This window comes from Sinocyclocheilus grahami, unplaced genomic scaffold (genome assembly GCF_001515645.1).
Source record: "Sinocyclocheilus grahami isolate Dianchi unplaced genomic scaffold, SAMN03320097.WGS_v1.1 scaffold463.1, whole genome shotgun sequence".
Taxonomy (NCBI): Eukaryota; Metazoa; Chordata; class Actinopteri; order Cypriniformes; family Cyprinidae; genus Sinocyclocheilus; species Sinocyclocheilus grahami.
The window spans coordinates 136,695-161,370 of record NW_015505642.1 but is presented as its reverse complement, the minus strand read 5'-3'; the positions used below and the strand labels follow the sequence as shown (position 1 = coordinate 161,370).

Below are 24,676 nucleotides of genomic sequence, written 5' to 3'. Positions count from 1 at the left end.
TACAATTTACGAATAATAAATAAAAAAAAGACTAATAAGAAACCATCATTGAATTGCAAGTCAAACGGAATACTACATATTCAAAAGACGATAGAAATCATTTATTTAAATCCATATATAAAACACACAAATACTTACTAAATCAGTGGTTCCCAACCCTGGTCCTGGAGGCAACCCAACACTGCACGTTTTGCATGTCTCCTTAATCAAACACACCTGATTCAGGTCATCGGCTCATTAGTAGAGACTCCAAGACCTGAAACTGACGTGTCAGAGAAAGGAGACATGCAAAGTGAGCAGTGTTGGGGTGCCTCAAGGACCAGTGTTGGGAACCACTGTACTAAATGACACACAAAAAACACAGTTAAATCAGGCCTGTACAGTCAAACAATGTCTGGCAGCACATGACCAAAACACCAGCTGATCTCTGAGGTTAAGCTGAAGTCTTCAGGAAGGGCTACAGACGGTATAAACGTCAAGGTGAAGGTATTTGGCACCAAACTGGCTGTGACCACGGTAAACCTCATGTTTACTCAAGGGCTGTGAAATTCCACTTGTGGAGCAACAGTGTTGAGTGGATGCGAGTCTCTTTGCAAAACACACATATACATGTCCAGAGTTTCTGTGGGCAGTTTGATAGCCATTCCTAGCATGCAGTGGGCCTTTATGACAACAGGGTGATGAGGGCATCCAGAAACTTCCCTCTGTCCTCCATCTTTAGCTCAATAACTGCAGAGAGTGAGAGAGAGAGAGATCTTCACATAACCTGTCGTGGCATGCTAATAAATGCACACGAGTGCGTGTGTGAACATGTGTGTGTTTTGGGGCCTGGCAGAGCTGAAAGCATCTGGCACCAAACTGACAGAAATAATGGGAAAATCGACCGAGATGCTGACAGAACGAGTGAATGTAACGGCAGCTCATGTGCATGTCAAATAACTTGCCTGTTAATATTGCACAATTAATGCAAACTGTTCTGTCACAAAACAGTCATCCTCAACACATTTTGCCATGTAACATAAGCAGAATTTATTCAAGATTTGGCTTTGAAATTAAGTTTGGCACAACTATCCAATGTGAATTTTATAAATAGTTTTTAGTGCTGTCAATTGATTGAAAAAAACTAATCAAGCACACATTTTTTTCTGAAATGAATCGTGATTAATCCTTTATATTGCAATATCACATTCAATCTTCAAATTTATGTAGAAACTACAAAGAACAGTATATTTTTAATATTTGTTTAATAGCATCTTTTTTATGACTGAAGGCGAGTATCACTGATACTGATATCTGATTGAGAGCTATCAATTTGAACATTTATTAGACTTCTAAGAACAACTTCTAATTTAAGTGAACTTAAAACAATCTTCACATAAACCCATTATAATAAATGTCATATTTACCTACCTGTGCCCTTCAGCAAGTAGGAAATATACAGAAGTTGAATAAAGTTATCAAACACTAAATTCTAAATTAAATATAGATGAATCCTCAAAGCTACAAAAGTGATTGATTTGCTCTTTTGTTCTTTGATGAACAGACATCACAGCAGCTGTTATTAGGTTATTTTGGCTGCTTTAAGAGCTGCTGCTGCTGAACATGACGCGGATCTGACACGCATCAAATTTTCTCACAACTCTTTACCTTTTCTGGCTCACTTCAGTGAGTCTGCCAGTAAGTCACTTCTTAGGTCTTAAAGTCTCTATAATGAGCTGACGAGTTGAATCGGGTGTGTTAGATGACAGTGCTGACAGTTTTGAAAACCAACCACCTTTTTGGTAACTTAATTTCTTAACTGACGACATAAATACAACATTGCATGCTCGTAGTTTCATTCATGATGCAGCGCACCACTGCATTTGTGCGTGCAATTGAAGAGCACGTGTTACGAGCACAGTATAATGGCCGACAGGACAGGAAAATTGGTTTTTACTGACAAATGGCCTGAAAACATCTCATCTGACCGCAGTTCACTGCTGTTCTACTGAAGCTCCTCGTCACCTGTAGCTTTTCCTCACTCGTTTGACTAGTGCCTGACGCTGAGGTGAAGTTGGAGTGTGCATCTGAAAAGTCTTCTGTTTGATGTGGTCGTAAATAAAAGCAATTCTTGTCAAGAAAAAAAAAAGAAAAAAAGGAGACCGAAGCAGCAGTTTTGAGTGGGGTGGCCAACACTAGCCCCGCCCCTGCGTTAATTGCGTTAAATATTTTTTAAACGTTAAACTGAAAAATTGCATGGCTTAACGTGCTAATTTTGACAGCACTAATACTTTTATATATGGCTATTCAAAACCTGAGGGTCAAACGTGTCGCTGAAAGCCACCAAAGGAATCATTATAGTTTGAGTGGAAGTTAATGTAAACACAGATATCGGAGTTGTGTGTTTGGACATGGTCAAAAGATTGAATGTGTGCATTAAGCATAGAAATGTAAATGCAGCCCCAGTTGTCAAGGCAACATTTCTAATTTTGTATTAAGTTTGACTTGATTTACTAAAAATAATAATAAAAATATAATACAAATTTTAATAAAAATGTAAATTAAAACTAATAAAAAAACTATTAAACTAATAAAAAAGGCAAAACAAGTAAATTACTATAACTAATTCAAATGAAAACAAAATATAAAAACTATTTTAAAATATTAATAAAAACTATAAAAGTTTTTCCAATATCACAATATTTGTTTTCTACTCATTTTCTTAATCTCCTCAAAAATATTTACTATTGATATCCAAACTCTTGACACACAGAACAGACAGACATTACAGACACTCTGATTTGCTCTGCCCTCTAGTAGTTGACGTGTGCTGTGTGTGATCACAGCCCATGATGCTGTGCTGCAGTGACTTACCTGAAGTGTCGAAATGATCGTGTAGAGTTCTGGAGCTGGTGCTCTCAGCTGCCTTTTCAAAAGCCCGGCCAAAGAAACTTGAAGGAAATGAACAATTATTAAAGTTTTAGCATTATCAAACTGGCGAACGTAACATCTGTCTAAAACAAACTCACTTTTTCTTGTCGGACGTTTCGGATTCTGGTGGAATTCCCAGGACGATCACAGTTCCCTTCTCCACATCCAGAGGAGCCGCCATAATCAATGGAAGGATCTTACAGCGTTTGTTCCTCGTCTAACAAAAACATACACATGAGAACTGCCATGTGCTTCACTTTAAGATTTTTGTGGCTTAGCAGCTTTAATGTGACTGCTGACAAACTCCACAGTCCCCTCACAACAAATGGCTTCTTTCATTCAGTATTTTTTTGCCTACATGTACTTACGGAGCAGACGAATGCTTTGAGCAGATATTTGCAGAGAAGGGTCAGAGCCAGAGGTTTAGAAAACAGCTTCACATCTGGTGTTCCCTACAAATAGAAAAAAAAAAACACAATGGTTTCAACACAATAAAAGGAATTACTGACAACGTCATTATTTATTCACCCTCATATCATTACAAAAATGTTTTTTTGTTTTGTGAAACACGAGAACTGGGCAGAGTGAAAGATTAAATAATTTCTAATCTATAAAATATGAATTATAATTTAATATAATTCATTTTGTGTGTGTGTGTGTGTGTATATATATATATATATATATATATAAAATAAATTATTTACTATTATTGATGATCATAAATATTTTTTATTATTTTACTGAATCACAAAATTAAATCAATAAACATTACTACAGTAATACGATTATACTATAAAAGAGTATTTAACAATCACAATAGTTTTTGCTTCATTATATATAAAAGAAAATCTATAAATATGACTACAGTAATGATACTAATGTATTATAATAACAGAGCATTGAAGAGTAAGAAAAAAAGAATCTTATCTTACAGAACAACAGTAAAACATATTGCTTTCATTTGCATGTTACAAGTGACCCAAACTCACAGTGCTTGCAGAGAACATGGATGCAGACTCATCATGGGTCATCACATTTTCTAAACACTTAATTTTAAAGCCTTTATTATTTTTTTACTCTACAGTTCTGCAGTAAATTCACTTTAAAGATTCACTTTTCATTCATGAAGATGACATGAAAAAAAGTGCTTTTAAGATGGAAATGACATGAAATTACCATTATAACAAGAAGGAAGCAGAGGATCACTCATTAACTCATTAAATAAATCATTAATTTGCTCCACTCTAGAAATGTAAACTTGAAGCTATTTGATTTGATCCATACCTCCAGTAAATGACAATAGAGGAAAGGCCCCTGTGAGAGTATGAGGTTAGTGCAGATGCAGCTCGCCACTGTCTGCTGAATGGCCTTCAGTTTCTTCTTGGCCAGATCAATGCCTAAATGCAGCCGCTCCAGATTACTCCTGCAGAGACACAGATGAGAAAAGAGACCGTTATTGAGTAAAAACTGACATTAAGAAACCATACTGACACTTTACAATATCTATGAAAATGATTTTTTTAATGGTTTTAGTTAACTATAATAACCCTGCTTCATACCTGGACAGACAGTCCAGAGCTTTGATAAAGTTGTCCGTTGACGTTTCACCCTTCTCTACGTTCTCCAGCAGGGCAGCCGCAGCGTGAACTACATCACTGGCCAGGAACCGGTTCTTAAAGCCAAAGTGTACAGCAAACGTCTGCACACGGATGTCTTTCATACTGAGGTGGAAAAAGCAAAGTAAAAGTTTAAACGCATGACAGATACTGACTACTGCAAGTGCAATCTTTCTTTTGACTCTCTCTCACCTGAATTTATTGGCTGATTCCTCGATGACTTCACGCAGGTTCTCTTTAATCGTCATATCCATGGAGTTAAACTTCTGCCGCACCTGCTTGAGTGGGAGACTGAGGGAAAAATAATTAAAACAATATTTCCAACACTAAAATCTGATTTGATGCACCAAATTGTAAAATAGCCAGATTTGGAGAAATGTAGCATCACTTGCTCACCAATGGATGCTCTGCAGTGAATGGGTGCCGTCAGAATGAGAGTCCAAACAGCTGATAAAAACATCACAATAATCCACAAGTAACCCACACCACTCCAGTCCATCAGTTAACGTCTTGTGAGTGTTTGTAAGAAACAAATCCATCAAGGCGTTTTAACGTTAAACCACTTCTTCTGGCTAAAATACGAGTCCCTAATAATCCATAATAATGCTTCCTCCAGTGAAAAAGTCCATCTCCTGTTGTCTCTCACATCAAAATCCACACATATATTTGTTTAGAACTTGTTTTAGACTGTTTTTGCTTGTAAACGGTGCTTGATCTGTGCATATTTCTCCCCTGATTCAGACAAGATGCCTTTTTAACTAGGAGAACCCAATATTATGGCTAGGACTTTTATTTTTGCCGGAAAGATGGACTTGTTTCTTAAAAAGCAAGATGTTAACTGATGGACTGGAGTGGTGTGGATTACTGTGATGTTTTTATCAGCTGTTTGGACTCTCATTCTGACGGCACCCATTCACTGCAGATTGGTGAACACATGATGTAATGCTACATTTCTCCAAATCTGTTCTGATGAAGAAACAAACTCATCTACATTTTGGACGACCTGAGGGTGAGTACATTTTGAGCAAATTTTAATTTTTGGATGAACTATTCCCTTAATACAAACCTCAAAGTTAATGAACTTGCTCAATATATTAACTATCAATACTTTTTAAATTAAACTTGATCATATTACTACTGCTGCCATTTCATAAAAACAGTAAGTTATTGGAGACCAGGCAATACTTTACCATGATTAACCAAAGGAAAAAATATGCCATAAATGTGATAAAATTACCATAATGCATGGCTGCTTGCTTCAGCAGAAACAATGAAATTGTTCACACCATTAAACCAAAGTATTTCTGTGAGCATTAAGAGCAGGAAGAATAAGATCAGTCCACTTACCCCATGTCTGCCAGGAACTCTTGGAGTTTCTTCTGTCCGTTGATGGACCAGAGTTTAAAGCTGCAGGAGGTGTAGCAGGAGTTACAGATGCTCTCATACAGAGACCAGTGCTGATACAACACCAACCTCAAACTTACACGCGGGGTCAAGGGTCAAACACACTCATTACACACAGCTCTTCATCATGCATGCTCACAATAACATACCGCTTACAATTTTTGAAATACAGCAGCATGCATTATATATATTGTTCACCTTATGTCTATGCATGAAACATTCATTTGTGAGAGCACAGAGCAAACCATTATACAAAGGTTGAGACATTTTTACACAAAATCAAATGCAAAAGTACAAGACGATACAAGACTGTTTTCAGGCAGTATGTAGTAAACAGTACACTAGCATTCTGTTTGAACACTCATTCATGACAAATCAAACATCATATGGAGAAGGGTAACATGCGTGACTGAATATGAATACGTGCCTCATCATAACGCCTTCGTTTCCCAGAAGGCTCTGCACTTCCATCGCTTTCATTTCCAGAATCATCGCCATCTTCTTCGTCCTCCTCATCATCATGGAAGATGTCATCGTAGGACGGAACGCCAAGGTCGTCATCTTGCTTTATCAGGAGCTTAATCTATTGCAGATCAAGTAAAGAAATCATGCATACGTGCAACAAGACACATCAGAGCTCAAGTGCTGAACATTTGTACCTGTGTGTCATTATAGACATTAACCACGTCGACAGGTCGGTGGGTGTCACAGATGAAGAAAACGGAGTCTTCCTCAGGCTGAAGGGTCTCCAGGAGGTCCACATTTGCTCCACAGTTTATCAAAACAAAATACTGGTACTAGAAGAAGAACCACACAGATACAAACAACAATTACGTCTAGATTAGACTTAAAAGCTGTGCACTATTAACCAAATAACGCTCTATATTGTTGATATATAAGCTGAGTTTTAAAAACAGCAATTTGGACAGCATTTACGGCAAAGCATTAAGTGGTACCTGCTCTTTATGCTCCATAAAGGCAGTCCCCAAATCCTGCCATCCTGCCACAGGAACCAGCGTATACTGGACTTGATCACAGTGAAATAAAGCCTGGATGGAATAGACATAGACATTTCAAAACATCAGGGGTTTTCAAACCCCCAAAAAGTGATGGGGGTCCGTGGGAAAAAAATCAGAGAAAACCAGTGTAAAACATTTTTTTTTACAAGATTAAACTAAATAAACACACTTGTTTAAAATCAAATAAAATACACTAATTTGATTTAAACAAATAACCAAAAACAGCTTTAAATGATTAAAATAAATAAATATTTATCAAACCGAATAAGCAATTAAAATAGACTTATATAAAAAAAATTAATCTTATTAAAAAATTAAATACATTAACAGTACAGTACTACGAGTAGAAATAAAACGCAATTAAGTAACATGATAGACACTAAATATTTCACAAATATTTATAATATTTTTCACAGTATTCATTCGGTCTTTATATATGAAAATATATAGAAGCCTTTCAAATCTGAGTACGAGTCTCTCGCTCTAAACAGACTAACCAACCATGTGTGATGTACATCTCAAACTGAATATCTGCACCAAATAATCATATTACCTTCTTTGCACCATTACACCATAATGTTCCCTGAGGATGTTCTTCTGCATGTCTACACTCATTGTTAATGTTCCTGTAGCACACGAATGTATGGCATGACTAACCTGCAGAACTTTACAGGCACACAAAGCATCAATATCAGGAGACACGAACAGGGCCACTCTCTAATGATATAAAAACAAGAAACAGAAAATACACACTTTTGAGAAATATGAATATGTATTTACCTGCAAGTAAAGAGTTAGCACTATAAACTTCAACCAGCAATGCAGTAACATATCACAAATAGGTACTTGATAACATATAAAAGTTAACATTAAAAAAAATCAGCATCTAATTATAGTATTAATAGCACTTTTAAAAACGAGTAGTTATTTTGTAAATAATAACAGTAACGTATTTGTGCCTTTTGAACGAACACGAGCAAAAACCAACACGCACCTGATTAACGACAACATCATAAAATTCCTTTCGAATATCGGTCACAAACATTTTACAACATAAGCTTAGAAAGTTTAAATATATATTAAAAAACTATAACGTTTGCGTTTTAAAACAAAGTCGTTGTTGTTCCGTGTTTCGTCTGTGGCGCCAAATTTGCTTCTTGCATTTAGTTCCGCCTTTGCAGAAGTAACCAATCGAATAACGACTTTAGAGTGACAGATGGACACGTTAGCCAATGGCGTGCGACAGCAAGCGGCTCTTCTGTCCAATCAGATACCGATACACAGCCTAGCGAAATAAAATATGGTACAACATACAGTAATAGAAAAAGTACATCTCGATTTTTTTAGAATATATATTTTACACATTTATTTTAAAGTTATTATAATTATTTTACTTTTATATTGATTTAACAATTTTCATATATGGGGCGTGTACCGACGCTTAAAAGAGAGCTGTGATTGGCTACAGTTTGGGATGACGCGTTGTTGTTTTGTTGTGTCGCAACGCGTTTCGCTGAAAGGAGAGTTGCTGTGTTTGTGTTGAGTTGCCGTCAGTATTCTCTCCTCATCATTGCTGATATTCTGCTGTCAGGCAGATAAAGCGCTAATATGGTGTGTAATCGATTTTAAGATACCTTTAAATTTGCTTTTTAGCATGACGCCTTTTATCGTGATTACTATTAGAACTTGCTAGCTAATGCTAAGCTAAAAGCAATAGAAAGCTGCACTGTCACTGTAGCAGAAATCATGAGATTGGATGTTTGGTTATTATTGAAATTAAATTTACATTTATTCATGAACGGGAGTTTTTTTTTTATACATAAACATTTCAGCATAAGGAGAGATTAACATAGAAGTGCAGCGATAAAAGTTGCAGCATTATTGCATTTGTTATTAATTGATCTTAAACGCTTAGTCTACTTATAAACGTAAATGAGAGAGAGAGAGAGAGAGAGTGTATATATGTATATGAATGTATGTATATATATATATATGTGTATGTGTGTATATACAGTGGGTACGGAAAGTATTCAGACCCCCTTAAATTTTTCACTCTTTGTTATATTGCAGCCATTTGCTAAAATCATTTAAGTTAATTTTTTTTCCTCATTAATGTACACACAGCACCCCATATTGACAGAAAAACACAGAATTGTTGACATTTATGTGTTCTTCAAAGTTTGTGTTTTGACTGTTTCTCCATCAGTTCTCCTTCAACATGTTTGAGCCCCATGTGGGCCGGGTTTTCCAGAACCGTTTCTCCACCCAGTACCGCTGTTATTCTGTGTCCATGCTGGCAGGACCCAACGACCGTTCAGATGTGGAGAAAGGAGGAAAGAGTATGTCATAGTCTAGAATATTGTAAAGATGTTTCAACACTGCAAGCAAAGCTACGTGAAAGAGAATTTATTTTGTAGATTTGGGTTGCATTTCATTGAACTAATGCAGATATCATGTTGTACTTTCAGTAATTATGCCCCCGTCTGCTTTGGACCAGCTAAGTAAGTTACATGCATTTAATTAAAAATGAAAAACTGTATTTCCTATCATGTCTGGTGATATATGTGGTTTGCTTTTCAGGCAGACTTAACATCACATACCCCATGCTGTTCAAACTCACCAACAAGAATTCCGACAGAATGACACACTGTGGTGTTCTGGAGTTTGTGGCAGATGAAGGCATCTGTTACCTCCCTCACTGGGTATAACACATACAGCAGATAGACTCTTGCTGGATCTTGCAGGCACTTTGTTTTTGACACTATTGGATTCATTTTGTCCTCAGATGATGCAGAACTTGTTGTTGGAGGAGGGTGGTTTGGTCCAGGTGGAGAGTGTGAATCTCATGGTGGCCACATACTCCAAATTCCAGCCGCAGAGTCCAGACTTCCTGGATATCACAAATCCTAAAGCGGTGTATGCTAAAATACCATGCACCTTTTACACAAAATACATTATAACTAATATCTAGATCTGAATGTGCTGGTTTATTCATATTTTCTTTTTTTTAGATTAGAGAACGCTTTGAGGAATTTCGCCTGTTTGACCACAGGAGACGTGATCGCTATCAATTATAATGAAAAGGTGATTATATCTGTTACTCCGTGTACTGATTTATGTGGTAAAAGCCCTGATGCACTAAACCAGAAATTTCTGTCTTCCAGATTTATGAGTTACGTGTCATGGAAACCAAACCAGACAAGGCGGTGTCCATCATTGAGTGTGACATGAATGTAGGGATGCTTCTTTTTTTTTACACAGTTCACACAATATATGAGCACACAATAATACCTGACATGTCATATACATGATATACACTACTGATCAAAAAGTTTGGGTCAGTAGTACTTGAAAGAAATTAATACTTTTATTCAGCAAGGATGCATTCAATTAATCAAAATTGATACGTTAGAGGACATTTTATAATGTTAAAAAAGGTTTCTATTTCAAATAAATGCTGTTCCTTTGAACTTTCCATTCATTAAAGAAAATGGATCACAGTTTCCTCAAAAATATGAAGCAGCACTACCGTTTTCAGCATTGGTAATAATCAGAAATGTTTCTTGAGCAGCAAATCAGCATATTAGAATGATTTCTGAAGAATCATGTGACACTGAAGACTGGAGTAATGATGCTGAACATTCAGATTTGATCACAGAAATAAATAACAGTTTAAAATATATTCAAACAGAAAACATTTATTTCAGATTGTAATATTTCAGTTACTGAATTTACTGTATTTTTGATCAAATGAATGCAGCCTTTATGAGCAGAAGACTTAAAAAAAAAAAAAAAAAGAAAACTTAAAAATCTTACTGACCCAAGCTTTTGAATGGTGCTGTACATTTGATCAAATCTGTTTTACATTTACTGGATACCTCAGTGTCTCTCTAATTACACAATTTTTGTCTTTCAGGTGGACTTTGATGCTCCTCTTGGTTACAAAGAACCAGAGAGACACATGCAGCGTTCTGAAGAACCAACAGTATGTTCTGACAAACAGAAATCCTTTACATCACACTACAGCACAATATTATAATTATAATTCACATATATGTTGTTCTTAATGCTCATGTTTACCATGCTGCGGTAGGAAGAGGAAACTGATCCCAGTAACTATGAGATGGACATCGGTTTCAGAGTAAGTCAAACAACGATTATCATTACTCCAGTCTCATGCACCTTCATATCTGCTTTGAAATAAAATGTTACCTTGACAAATAGACTTGTTCACTTCGATTAATATCTTGGCGTCTTTCCTTCCTGTTTTTCTCCACAGGCCTTTACCGGTTCTGGGAATCGTCTTGATGGGAAGAAGAAAGGCATTGAGCCCAGTCCAGCACCCCTCGATCCCAGTGACATCAAGCGGTACCCACCCACCACCTCTCATTCTCACGGTCGAAGCTAAACTTTCATTTTAATTGCTTTTTTTTTTTTCATATATTTTATACAGAGGAATTCCTAACTATGATTTCAAAATCGGGAGGATCACCTTCATCCGTAACTCCAGACAACAGCCCCGCAAAATTGAAACGGTAAGTGAAATTAAGGAGCAAATAAGGGTTTAGGGTTTAAACAAAACATTTCTATATTCACAAATGTAATAAATTGTCACTGCTATACAAGCAGTAAGTAGAGGTTTTGCAAATCTCTTCTTATTTTAATCATATTTTCTTGTCTCCAGGATGATACAGCCAGTAACTTCATTGCTTTCTCTGGGGAAGGACAGTCCCTACGCAAAAAAGACAGAAAACCCTGATTACACACACACACAATCGACCTGGACACAAAGTCAACTACTGTTGGATTATTTGTGCTCTTTTTGAACTACCATATACTCAACATGGACAGTTATTTGACGACACGCATCTGGATTTCCATTAGGACCTGACTGATGTTTCTCTGCACATGACAAATGATGTTTTACAAATGGTTTGGCATACTGAATCCCCTTTTTCATATATTAGGAAACGCAAAACGGTGACCAAACACTTGTTCAGTAACATTTATATGCATAATACTTAGAATTATTTAAATAAAGATCACCCTGCAGTTCATAAGACTTGTTCTTTATTTACTTTAGGATGAGTTTTTATCATATACGTTCTGCTTCATACTTGCATCCATGTTTTATGAAACGTGACATCATTAGTTCATATGACTTAACAGAATAGTTAACCCAAAAATGAAAATTTGCTAAACTTTGACAACCTCAGGCCATCCAAGATGTAGAGGAGTTTGTTTCTTCATGGGAACAGATTTGGAGAAATGTAGCATTACATCACTTGCTCTCCAATGGATCCTCTGCAGTGAATGGGTGCCGTCAGAATGAGAGTCCAAACAGCTGATTAAAAACATCACAGTAATCCAAACCACTCCAGTCCATCAGTTAATGCCTGTGAAGAGAAACATTTTAAATTGAAAAGACATTGACGGACTGAGGTTATATGGATTAGTAGTGGATTGTGGTGTTTCTATCAGCTGTTTTGACTCATTCTGATGGCACCCATTCACTGCAGAGGATCCATTGGTGAGCAAGTGATGCTACATTTCTCCAAATCGGATCTGATGAAGAAACAAACTCCTCTACATCTTGGATGGCCTGAGAATGAGTCGATTCACCAGGTCAAATACAACTTGATATTCTTTCAGTGATGGCACTGAAAAAGTCATTTTTAAACGTCAGCTCGTGATAAATTTGCTAAAATCAAACCTTGTCCATGTAAAATATCCAATATTTCGTCAGTAACTCTCCGAAAAGTAGAAATTACACTGCGAAAAGGACAAATTAAAACAACTTTACAGCTCATACAGATTTTTGTACAGAAAAGCACTTTAAAAGAAAAAAAAGAAATGGCATATCTACTTCTGAACCTTCTCAAATTCCCCATAAACATCCATTATGATTGTTTCATGGTATGTTTTAACTTGTATACATCTTAGTCAGTTTAGACGCTGTATTTCATTTAACGTTGAAAATTAGGCTGTGAAAGACAGACTTAGTCTTTACAATGGCGCGCACTACATGAAGCTTTTGTTTACTGAACTTTTCTTTTTTTTCCAGAATCAGCATGTTGTTAAACATTCAATCCACTGAAAACACTGTACTTCAAACTAAAAATTAAACATTTACCCAGACTAAGGTCTATTAAAAGTGGAAATTAAAAGTCACTTTAACATTACTATTAAAGATGAATTCCTTAGACTTTGAAAGCATTTAATAAAGCATTTTCTGGGACATGATAAAAAGACAAATTAGGATGTTTTATCTTCAGCATCGAGAAGCTTTATTTAATTAAAGCACTGAAGGTATTTTAAGCCACAGATAAAGCTAAAATAATCCATACGGTCAAAAGAAATTCTGATAAGTTACAAATGACCCATCAAAAACACTAACAGAGAATGAGGCGAGTTAAAGAGTGTATTGTCTTTCGATCCATTTCACCGGTGCTGCCAACACACACGGTCAGAATAAGAATAGCTATTGTTCCCCATTATGAGCCATGAAACTCCTTCAGTGCTTTTGTCTGATCAAGTGTCATTCACCAGCTCAGGAATCAGAGTTGTACTTCCAGATGGCAAACTCTCCGTTGTCACTGCAGGTGGCCAGCAGTCCCGCCTCCTTCGGGTTCCAGGACACGCAGTTGACGTCCTGACCGTGGGCTTTGGGCACATGGGCTGACATGAAGAAGACGGGCTGCTCTGGGTCAACAGTGGGGTCTTCTTTGAATACTCGGACTCCATCATCGCCACACGCTGTGGCCAAGGCACCGGTCAGACGACACCTAACGTGAGAGAATGTCAAAATTAAGAAAAATGACATGCGTCGCTTCTGAACTCTGAGCCAACGACGGGGTTTCTGCAGGTTGTCTGCAAATCGCGGAAGTCGTGGCCTAATGGTTAGAGAGTCGGGACTCGTAACCCAAAGGTTTCAGGTTTGAGTCTCGTACCGGCAGGGATTGTAGGTGGGGGGAGTGAATGTACAGTGCTCTCGCCCACCTTCAATACCACGACTGAGGTGCCCTTGAGCAAGGCAAGGCACCGAACCCCCAACTGCTCCCCAGGCGCCGCAGTGTGTGCTCCGGGTGTGTGTTCACGATGTGTGTGTGTTCACTGCTGAGTGTGTGCACTTTGGATGGGATAAATGCAGAGCACTAATTCTGAGTATGGGTCACCATACTTGGCCACATGTCACGTCACTTTCACTTTCATTATTCTGAAGATAGGAAATACAATATATTCTTCAAAAGTAATATCTAAGGAGCAAACTCTAATGAAGAGTTGTGTTCATAGCAACTCTTTAAACTTTCAAAATACAACGTTCGTTTTACAAAAAATACTTGAATACCTCTGCTACCAACAACTACAATGCAGAAACTATGCCCGAACGTCATAGAAATTATGCCTAAACAATGTGAAAACAATCCCTCATGCAACTTATTAATTTCACACTTTTTGCTCCCATTTAAGGCCCTCATTTGAAAAAAAAGGTGACTTTAAACCCGTAAAGCCTAACATATGAAATAACAGCCCAGGGAAAAAAAGTTTTCATGTTATTTGTTGAGTATTGTATTTGATACATCAGGCTTTTAAGGCTCATTAAGTATGATATAGGAGAATATGGAACTCAAACTTGAGGAAAATCCTTCACTCAATTTTATTCAAAAATGTGCAATTTGGTGCAGATGCTGATATTTATATGGCCAAAAAGTAGATGAAATTCTCACAGCTTGTAAATGAATGAGATCCTTGTAATAGTAAAACAGACTACTTACATAAAATGATATTAATAGCAGTTGTTACTCTATATCTCCTATTAATCTGTTTAAATGCTTAGATGATCAAAGCTCTGTAGTTTCAAAACATATAATGCAATGCAATACAATGATGATTGAGAGAAATGAACAAATTAAGGTGTGTAACAAGTTTTGATCATGTTGATAATATAGAGGCCTTAGAAATTCCCATATCAGATATAATACAGTAGGCTTTATAGGGTTAAGACTTAAAGTTAACACAGTGCATCTTACCATGCAACATCATATACTGTTCTCCCGTGGAATCCAGACAAGGTACATACACACTTCCAGGACTCATCTGATGAACCTGCGACAAAATCACCATCACAGCCGAGCCAAGAACTACACACTTAAATAGCAATATAGAGTAAAACTCTAGAAATCCTACCACTCTCACCATCTGCAGGTGTCGACTCCTTCCAGATCTTCACGGTACGATCATCGCTACAAGATGCCAATCTCTGTCCCTCAGGGTCAAAGGCCAGACTCCAAACAGTGGATTCGTGACCCTCTAACGTGGCTCTACATTCCCAGTCATCATCCTCCTCTTTATAAATGCACACTTTGTTGTCATAACTGGCTGATGCGAGAAGCTGCAAAAGAAAATCAGTTTCACCTTTAGAAAAACAGTATGTGTGAGAAAACATTAAGAATGAGAGTGCTGGATAACACGTTTGTGAATATTATACCTCCTGTGTTGGGTGCCACACGACATGTTTAACGTCCTGCGTGTGTGAATTCACAACACTTACACACTCATATTCATCCTCCTCATCCACTAGAAGGAAAATAAAGGGTTTAACACAAATAATAGTAATCGTAATAATTACTATAAGTCAAGACACTACAGAAAAAAAAACTTGTTTTTTCATGCACTGGTCAATTTGGAGATTTTTGAGCTATTTTGCTTCCATAACTTTCAGACTAGTGCAGGGGTCTTCAACGTTTTTCAGGGCAAGGACCCCATAGGCGATGGAGACATGGAGCAGGGACCCCCTGATACAAAATGTGTCAAGCAGAGCTACATATTAAGCAGCATATAGCCTTTGATAGAAATCAGTCTTTGCCTCGCGTTCATGAGTTTTCTTTTCTTTTCGCACAAAACGTATTCTTGTAACTTCATAGAATTAAGGTTGAGCCACTGATGTCACATGGACTATTTTAACAATGTCTTTACTACCTTTCTGGGCCATAAAACATTTAATTTACATTGCGTTCTATGCAGGGTCAGAAAGCTCTTGGATTTCATCAAACATATCGTAATTTCTGTTCTGAAGATGAACGAAGGTCTTACGGGTTTGGAACGACATGAGGGGGAGTAATTAATGACAGAATTTTCATTTTTGGGTGAACTATCCCTTTAAACACCTCTGATTGCACATTGCATTCAAGAGATCTGTGAGATCTGTCTGTGATTGGCTACATCTCTCACCTACAAAAACACGCAGTAAATAGGAACATTTCACGTTCTCGGAGCTCAAACTCAAAACGCAATGGAGCGTTTGCTAAATCGGGTTCGCCAATAATATTATATCATTGCAGTATCAACTGATACTGGGGTTTCAGGGTGCTTATACTTAAAATGGACTTTGTGATGTTTTTTTACCCTTGCTTTTTTTAATTACTTCATCAGACATTAATTGGCAGACTCCCTGCAGTACCACTGCGGACCCCTGGTTGAAGACCCTTGGACTAGTGAAAAGAAAACATCTTAAATACACATTAAAATGTTTATTTTATCACATTTGATCTTTTTTGTCTGTAGATTTCAATTACAATACAAGGCTGTTTTCTCAAAATAAGACTTTTTCTCATGCACTGAGCCAGAAATCTCCACTTCAGTAGAACTTACATGGACGGAACATTACAGTTTTATTCCCATCGTTTGTTTATATATCATTTGCCTGATTTATACAACATTTTATTCCTAAAACGTGGTGATATGTATGTATACGTATACATACTTATATATATATATATATATACACATACACACACACATACTAGGGATGCTCCAATCCGCCTTTTTCGCCTCTGATACCGATTCCGATAACTAGGGTTCGGTATTGGCCGATACCGATACGATCCGATACCAGTGAAGTTTTTTCCCCCTAATTTAAATAAATGTAGAATTTATATATCTCTGTGTGTGGAACTGATAATCATTCTTTCACAATCTACTAGATACAGACTACTTCATTATAAAGAAAAATTTAATAAACAATAAATATGAAAAAATTTAGGCCTATGTATATTTACAATCTATGACAAATTTATCATAAACTAGGTTAGTGGAACATTAAACTCCGGCAAGAAGATAAATCCTTTTTGCAAAATCATAGACATGTATTTACAAATCAAGTATAATGGGAACACAGAATGATCTCGGAGAGAGCTTTACCGAGCTGACTGCTGTAACCGAACGCGAGCAGGGTTTAAAGTCTGAACGAATGACTGACAGCCACAGCGGAGAAAAGAGTTTGTGTGAACTTTAATGTAAGGACTTAAATATTCATATGTAGCTCACATTAAGCTATCGTATGGCTTCAGAAGTAACACAGAATAATTTGCACAATCGAAAAAAAAAAAAATCACAAGAGTAAAATGACCGATACCCGATCCGAGAAAAATGGCATTATCGGAGCCGATACCCGATATTAATATCGGATCGGCGCATCCCTAACACATACACATACATATATATATATATTTCTGGCTGTTAACAGTATTTGTTAACAGTATTTTCTGATTTATGGAGTATTTAAAATAGATATCCAATATTCCTTTTGCAAAACCTTTAACTCTACTATACCAACAAAATGAAAATGGCTTTAGCTAATGATCAGATTTCTGGAAATGTATGCAAATATTGTATGCATATTTAATTAGATAATGTCTTATATGCATATTTAAACAACCTTTCAGAAAACTTGTAATGCAAAACAGTTGTGTTAATCTACTTTGATTACTTAACTGGGGAATTATGGTGATACATATACTAACTTAAAATTGCTACCTTAAAGTCAAAGTCAAACCTTAAAGCGAAAATGAAATCAAAAATGTACTTTCTTAGAACGCATTCCTTGTCTTATTATGAACTATTCGTCAGTGCATGTCATTTGTAATTTTGCTATAGAGAGACCTGACATACCTTCCCAGATCCAAACACTTTTGTCTCTGCTGCAGGTGGCTAGTAAGTTTCCAGACGGAGCCCAGGCGACACACTTGACCTCGTTTTCATGACCTTCTAACACTGTCAGGGACTGTAAACACACATGACGGACATGTCAGTCTGACAACATGTGAATGATGTCGCTTCCTTGAATTTTTAAGGGTCTGAAACTATGCTTATTAGGGATGCACCGATATAAAAATTTTGGCCGATACCGATAACCGATTATTCTTTATTTTTGAAAGCCGATAACCGATATGTTGGCCGATAAATCTATATCCAAATTGTTATATACTTTTTGAGAGCCTGATTACAAAAAAGGTCTCATCATTAAAAGCCACATCCCAAACACTTCAACATAAGCAGCCTAGTTTGAACGGTGTACGTTTTAAAAATATTTTTACTCTCCCATTACCAAATTTAGTCATAAAAAAGCCTTACAAATAAATAAAATTATGCATAAATAATGCAAACAAGTCACTGGACATCATTACACGTGTAAAGAATCAAAATGAATGCGCCACAGATCAATAAAACGGAATAGCCTCTGCACGGACAATAATTAAATGATTTTAATTACTAAACCATATTGTTGATGAAAATAATAAGAGAACAATACAAGTGGTTGTTGTTATTAATAATGTATCAATGATTTTGAAAAAGTAACAAATTAATACCACTGTTTTAAATAGCAGCCGTTGAGCTGCGCGTGCTGAAGCTGAAGAGCTGAATGAACATGGTAAACTGAAGCGTTTTGCTGGCAGCTTATTTAACTCAAGGAAATGCATCCTGAGATTAATATTAATACAACATAAACATAATATTACAACTTATATATGTACAAAATGACGCAGTTATTGCATGCTATAGTCAGAATGTGTGATCCTGTTGTGGATGCGCTCTTCCCATATCAACGCGCTGAAACACGGCAACTAAACCCAAAGAATTCCCAACGTTTTATTATAATAATGTTCTCATTAGAATTTTATATACACGACATTCCCAATCATAGTTATTAATGTTGTGCACTGCTGTTTGAGCTGCGTGTGCTGAGCTAAAGATGATCACTGGTAAACTGAAGCGCTCTTTTAACTTAACCAAACGCATTCTATATGAGATAAATCAGATATACATCAAATAAACACAATATTACAATGTACAATTGCACAAAAGGCTGCAAACGAACAGCGCGCATCTGAAGTGTCTCTGAAGGAAATAATGCATTATTTATCGGCTTTAAGATATCGGCCAAATTTTCTTATCAGGCTGATACCGATAACAGAAAAAATGAGCCGATATGGGCCGATACCGATATGGTGGCCGATATATCGTGCATCCCTAATGCTTATGCAAAAGCAAACCTCAAAATCATCATTCGTCTTCTTCCAGATGCATGTTGTGGCATCAAAGCTGGCTGATGCCAGATATTTCCCGCAGGGAGACCAGGCCACCGTTCTGACTGTACGCTGGTGTCCATCATCCAGGACACACTTACACTCCCAACTGTCCCCTGAGAATACAGATCAGACACAAACAAGAAAAATAAAATAAGATGAATATATACTGCCAGTGAAAAGTTTGAAATAATTAAGATTTTTAAAATGTTTTTAAAAGAAGAAAGATGTTCACCAAGGCTGTATTTATTCAATACAGTAAAAACAGTAATATTGTAAAATATTATTTTAATTTAAAATAACAGTGTTCTATCTGAATATATTTTAAAATGTAATTAATTTCTGTGATCAAAGCTGAATTTTCAGCATCATTACTCCAGTCTTCAGGTGTCCGGAAAATTCAGCTTTGCCATGTGAATAAATGACATTTTAAATTATATTTATATAGCAAACAGCTATTTTAGACTGTAATAATATTTCAGAATATTTTGCGGTATTTTTTCATCATATAAATGCAGTCTTTGTGTGGCGTCGTTCAAAAACATTACGAAAATATACGAAAATGTGATCGCCTGTGTGTGTGTGTGTGTGTGATGTACAACAATCTATAATCAGATACCGTTTTGCAAGTACATGTTAAATAAATAGCAAAAGGTGTGTAGGGTGTTGCATAGCCTATATTATTAGCTTTTTGTGCATCACTGTACATATTACCTTCAACTTGACATATACTTCAGCTTTCATATATAAGTGCATGGTTTCATACGGCGATGTGTGGAAGAAAAAAAACCCATGCATGTTGTATTTTTACCTTCTTTACCCCAAATTCTTATCGCGCGGTCCCCGCCGCATGACGCGAGCCAAGTACCAGACGGGCTCCACGCGACGCACCAGCAGCGAGCATCCGGGTGAGCGCTCACCCGCTGCAGCAGCTCCAGAGCGCCCTTCATCTCAGATAACGTTACCTGTATGATATTTGTGATTATATGACATGCAAGTCCTCCGCCGTCAGCTGCGCGGTTCTCTCTCAAATGTCACAACTTCAAGACTTGTGTTTATCAGCAGCTTCCCACTTCCTGCTTTCTTCTTCTTCTTTACATTTTAATGGCGGTTGGCAAACCAACTGAAAGGTGCATTTACCGCCACCTACTGGACTGGAGTGTGGACACTTCCTGCTTTGTGCTTCGGCGTTTTCCTGTTGATACAAAAGCGCGGCAGCGGCGCCACCATCAGGCCTGTAGCGAAAGTGTTCATGAGCTTGTTGACGTTCAAATCTTTCCAATACAGTGAGACCTATTATCATTTAGCTTTTTAATTACATTTTATTAATGTTATGAATTATTATTTTTTAAATGTTTTATTTAAATACATTTGGTTTTATTTTAACTGAAAGCACGTCTTCAATTTCTGTTTTAGTTTATTTAATTTCCTATAATAGCGCAATGTGAAATAAGAGTTAGGGTAAAATAAAAGTGAAATGATCTCTGCGTGAACATATGTGTATTATGAGGAAATCTTATATTTCATACCATAAACAGACAGAGCTGGGTAGATTATTTACCAATTGTAGTCCGTTACTGATTCCACATTACATGACAACAATTGTAGTTTGTAACGTAATCCATTACATTACACATTACGATTGATTACTTTTAGATTACTTTGGACCAAACTCATTTATCACATTGATTTGAATAGGATAATCATGTTGATACAAAAAGCAAGAAAATATATTCCATTCGTTGTTATTAATAACATGAAGTGCATCGTCAAGGTTTCCCAAACTGGGGTTCCTGAGTTTAACGAAAAGCTTACAATTAATTAAAATCACAATATTGTCAAATAAAAATAAAAATAAAACACTTACTAAAAAATTGATTATTTTGTTTGTTTACCTGTATGTCATGTGACCATTAACAAATATCAGAGGCCTGTGAACATGCAAATGTGATACTTGTTGTTTATTTTAAAATCTCAGGGGTACTTCAAGTAAATATATTAGGTGAAAGTGATTCAGATGACAAAAAAGTTTGGGAATGCCTGCATTACATGTAAATAAGAAACTACAGATGTGCATTTTAATGTGTTTGAAAGACAAAAGCCTTCCAAAGACATAGTAATACATGTTTAAATAACCTACTGAGTAATAATACTAATTAAAATTAAAGTGTTATCAGTAGTTGCTGCAATGTTAAAACACTTTTTCCCCCTGAAAATGATTTTTGTATGGCCAAGTGTTGTGTGGCCTCTCAAGTTTCAGTGTAATTATAGCCACCTGACTGCTAGTGACTGCTCTTTGTGTGAATGTCCACACAACTGGAAGACTTTCTGAGAGTATATAAGCGGTAGGCTATTTTAGAAAGGAACATTTAAAAAGATGAAAAATAGGAATTGGGGAGAATCAATAAATTATGAGTAATATTGCTATTGTGTAAATAATATGTCATCGTGTAACCAATATAAAAGTTACTGTAGTCTGAGTACGAGTATTTTAAAATGTAATTTAATCTAATTACAAGCACTTAATTTTTGGAATCTGATTACGTAATCCAGATGACGTAATTAGTTAGAATAGTTTCGATTCTTCACATTAAACGTGCTTTAGGACTGACGTCAGCTGAAGGACGCTTCTGATTGGTTCAAACGGCAACACACAGGAAACGGAAGTGCGCGGCAGGAGGAGCTCTCCGTCTGATGGAGGAAGTGGACGGACTATTGTTTACGCTTTTTACTGGAAACCAACAATAAAACACACGAAAATGTCTACGATATAGCGGAGACCAGAGGGATAATTCGAGACTGAACACATTATATATTTGTTTTACTAAGTGGTTTTATATTTCGGTGGGATTTGAGAAGGTTTTGAAGGGTTTTGTGAAGGTGTAAGGCCATAAGTGATCAAATCTGATTAAAAACTGACAAGAGGAGCTTCAGTTACAGCAAACAGGTAAATATACGGTTTAAATAAAAGGTATAATATACTATTAATCGTTTGGTATACAACTGGAAGATTGAAAAAAAAAAAAATCGCAGTATTGTTTATGTCTTTTTCTGTTATTAAGTGTGTATGTTTATTCGGACCAGTAATTAATCATTTAAAACTAGTTAACATAATAATGATTAAAAGTGATAAACAAGTAGGTTAAGCTGCTGTATTATCATTAGTGTCTGCCTACCAATAGTTTTGTTATTAATAATAAAAATAAGTCGTTTTATTAAAAAAAAAAAAAAAAAAGAATCTGCTGAATGCCTACATGTAAATTATTAATCGTTTTGAATATTATTATTTTCTTTATTTTGATTTCAAGCAGATTTCCCTGCTCTAATTATTGATCTCTAATTTGTGTAATCAATCAATAAAATTCTTAACATACTACAAACTCAGTTCTTAGTCTTTTCCATGAATTAAAACACACGTAGTCTCATGTTTCGCTCCAGATTACTGTAACATGATTTTTGTTTTGATTTGTGTCTGTAGTGCCCAGCGGAGGTCAAACCCCAGATCTGTCCACTCTCACTCAAACTCATATTTGAGTTTTACTGTTTTAATCAAGGGTTTTCAGAGATTTTAAGACCATGTACGCACCCCCGGGAACAGCTGCGCCTGGAAACCGGAGGAGGAGAGCTGGAACAGCTCTACCCAAACATCCAGAGCGGAGTTTAGCATCCGCACTGCCCGGGGCGCTTTCAATCACTGCACTCTGTACGGCCCTGGCAGAACCAGCCTGGCTCCGCGTCCATGGTGGAAACTGTCCTAGACAGGAGCTCGGTGTTGCCGACGTCCTGGGATACATAGATGACAAACTCATTGAGGGTTGGTATCCCAAACTGAGATAAACTGCCTAAGATTTTTGAAAAAGTCTCCTCTGCTCACCAATTTTGATTTATTTGATCAAAATTCTGTAATATTGTGAAATATTAATACAATTTAAAACAACTGTGTGTGTATTGTAATATATTGTAAAATGTAATTTTATTCCTGTGATCAAAGCTGTATTTTCAGCATCATTACTCCAGTCTTCAGTGTCACATGATCCTTCAGAAATCATTCTAATATGCTGATTTGCTGCTCAAGAAACATTTCTGATTATTACCAATGCTGAAAACAGTTGTGCTGCTTCATATTTTTGTGGAAACCGCAATCAAACTTTTGAACGGAAGTGTGCACAATTACATTTTGAAGTCGAAAACTGAGTTCTCCTACTTGCACTTTTAATGATAAACTGTTTTGTTCATTCTCTCTCTCACAGATTACTGCATCAACTCTCAGTCCATCCTGCTCTTGCGGGTTATTGCTGCTTTCTGTTTCTTGGGCATTTTGTGCAGCCTCACGGCATTTCTGTTGGATGTCTTTGCACCCAAACATCCAGCCCTCAAGATCACACGCAGATACGCTTTCGCTCACATCCTCACAGGTACGACGAATTCATGAAGGATTTAGTTCTTAATATAAAGAGTTATTTTTTTGTAGTATTAAATGTATAGTTCATTCAAAAATGAAAATGCTGTCGTCATTTACTCACCCTCATGTAATTTCAAAACTGTTAGACTATTGTTAATAAATCCTGAGAGGTTTCTGTTCCTCCATTGAAAGTCCTGGTCACCAAAAGTTAAAAGATCCATAAAGGAATGATAAAATGGATCCATATGTATTGAGTGGTTTAATACAAGTCTTGTGAAGAGATACAATTACTTTATATGATAAACAGATTCAATTTTGGATTTAATAATCAACACACATACCTAAGGCACATCACATGGAGGATGGATTTTCTTTTTCCCTAAAATCCTAGTTAATGTTGCAATGGACTGAAACTTACTGACTTTGCTCACAAAGGGTATAACAACTTTATAATTTTTAGGATCCCGACACTTGTGGTGTTCCTGATCAAAATTGACGAGCCTACAAAAATGGCTTATAAATCTCTCATAATGCTATATTATTACCAAATCTGTGATTCAGTCTTTTTGTCAGCTTGTTTTCTTTGAATTAGTTTAAATTATTAATACGTTTTCTATTTCTTTTTTAAACTGTTTGATCAAAGGCCTCATTGATCTGATCTCATGCACCTCAGTTTTTGAGTGAACATTGCCAAAATTATGCACAAATAATGCTTTTTCACTCAAAAACTTAGGTGCATGAGCTCAAATCAGGCCTACAACTAATCAGTTCCCAGAAGATATTTAAAAAACTGTGCTAATTCTCTTTTTTCCCCCCTCGTCTCAAGAATTATCTGCGTCCACACGAAACCAACACAAAACGATGTAGTATACATGCCAGACCAGCATGTGGCGCTGTAATTCTGCCACAGAGATACACTACAAACGGAGAAGACTTGGACTATGCGCATAAACTGTGCGC

The 24,676-nt window shown here is 36.5% G+C and overlaps 3 protein-coding genes and 1 pseudogene across 4 annotated transcripts; 2 read left to right on the top strand and 2 right to left on the bottom strand.

Moving 5' to 3' along the window:
• Positions 1–302: 302 nt before the first annotated feature.
• Positions 303–8,111, bottom strand: LOC107553032 (cell division control protein 45 homolog; annotated as a pseudogene).
• Positions 8,112–8,426: 315 nt separating this feature from the next.
• ufd1l (ubiquitin recognition factor in ER associated degradation 1) lies at positions 8,427–12,028 on the top strand. The gene is made up of 12 exons (XM_016235107.1): positions 8,427–8,560; positions 9,156–9,288; positions 9,418–9,450; positions 9,530–9,651; positions 9,735–9,865; positions 9,961–10,033; positions 10,114–10,182; positions 10,866–10,934; positions 11,043–11,090; positions 11,229–11,317; positions 11,403–11,484; positions 11,634–12,028. Exons 1-12 carry the CDS (start codon positions 8,558–8,560, stop codon positions 11,706–11,708), a joined length of 927 nt encoding a protein of 308 aa, XP_016090593.1. The 5' UTR covers positions 8,427–8,557; the 3' UTR covers positions 11,709–12,028.
• Positions 12,029–13,184: 1,156 nt separating this feature from the next.
• ciao1 (cytosolic iron-sulfur assembly component 1) lies at positions 13,185–20,417 on the bottom strand. 2 transcript variants are annotated; one of them, XM_016235113.1, is made up of 7 exons: positions 20,126–20,417; positions 19,282–19,430; positions 17,900–18,011; positions 15,438–15,526; positions 15,137–15,341; positions 14,980–15,055; positions 13,185–13,734 (listed from the first exon to the last, which is right to left on the bottom strand). In XM_016235113.1, the coding sequence occupies exons 1-7, from the start codon at positions 20,262–20,264 to the stop codon at positions 13,500–13,502; spliced, it is 1,005 nt and encodes a 334-aa protein (XP_016090599.1). In that variant the 5' UTR covers positions 20,265–20,417; the 3' UTR covers positions 13,185–13,499. The 2 variants fall into 2 exon arrangements, with proteins under 2 accessions (XP_016090599.1, XP_016090600.1); XM_016235114.1 differs by having other exon boundaries at positions 15,146–15,341.
• A 1,547-nt stretch (positions 20,418–21,964) lies between these two features.
• On the top strand, positions 21,965–23,746 carry LOC107553020 (transmembrane protein 127-like). The gene is made up of 3 exons (XM_016235097.1): positions 21,965–22,261; positions 22,793–23,128; positions 23,565–23,746. Exons 2-3 carry the CDS (start codon positions 22,891–22,893, stop codon positions 23,744–23,746), a joined length of 420 nt encoding a protein of 139 aa, XP_016090583.1. The 5' UTR covers positions 21,965–22,261; positions 22,793–22,890.
• The last annotated feature ends 930 nt before the right edge of the window (positions 23,747–24,676 follow it).

Bases quoted from the DNA above. Each gene is read 5' to 3' on its own strand.
- ufd1l (XM_016235107.1), top strand. The intron at 10,935-11,042 runs GTATGTTCTGAC...ATGCTGCGGTAG, and splicing joins AGCGTTCTGAAGAACCAACA to GAAGAGGAAACTGATCCCAG. The intron at 11,091-11,228 runs GTAAGTCAAACA...TTTTCTCCACAG, and splicing joins AGATGGACATCGGTTTCAGA to GCCTTTACCGGTTCTGGGAA.
- ciao1 (XM_016235113.1), bottom strand. From the start codon at position 20,264: ATGAAGGGCGCTCTGGAGCTGCTGCAGCGGGTGAGCGCTCACCCGGAT. The intron at 19,431-20,125 runs GTAAAAATACAA...CTGTATTCTCAG, and splicing joins AAGAATTTGGGGTAAAGAAG to GGGACAGTTGGGAGTGTAAG. The intron at 15,342-15,437 runs GTATAATATTCA...TTTCTTTTGCAG, and splicing joins TGTGGCACCCAACACAGGAG to CTTCTCGCATCAGCCAGTTA.
- LOC107553020 (XM_016235097.1), top strand. From the start codon at position 22,891: ATGTACGCACCCCCGGGAACAGCTGCGCCTGGAAACCGGAGGAGGAGA. The intron at 23,129-23,564 runs GTTGGTATCCCA...TCTCTCTCACAG, and splicing joins AGATGACAAACTCATTGAGG to ATTACTGCATCAACTCTCAG.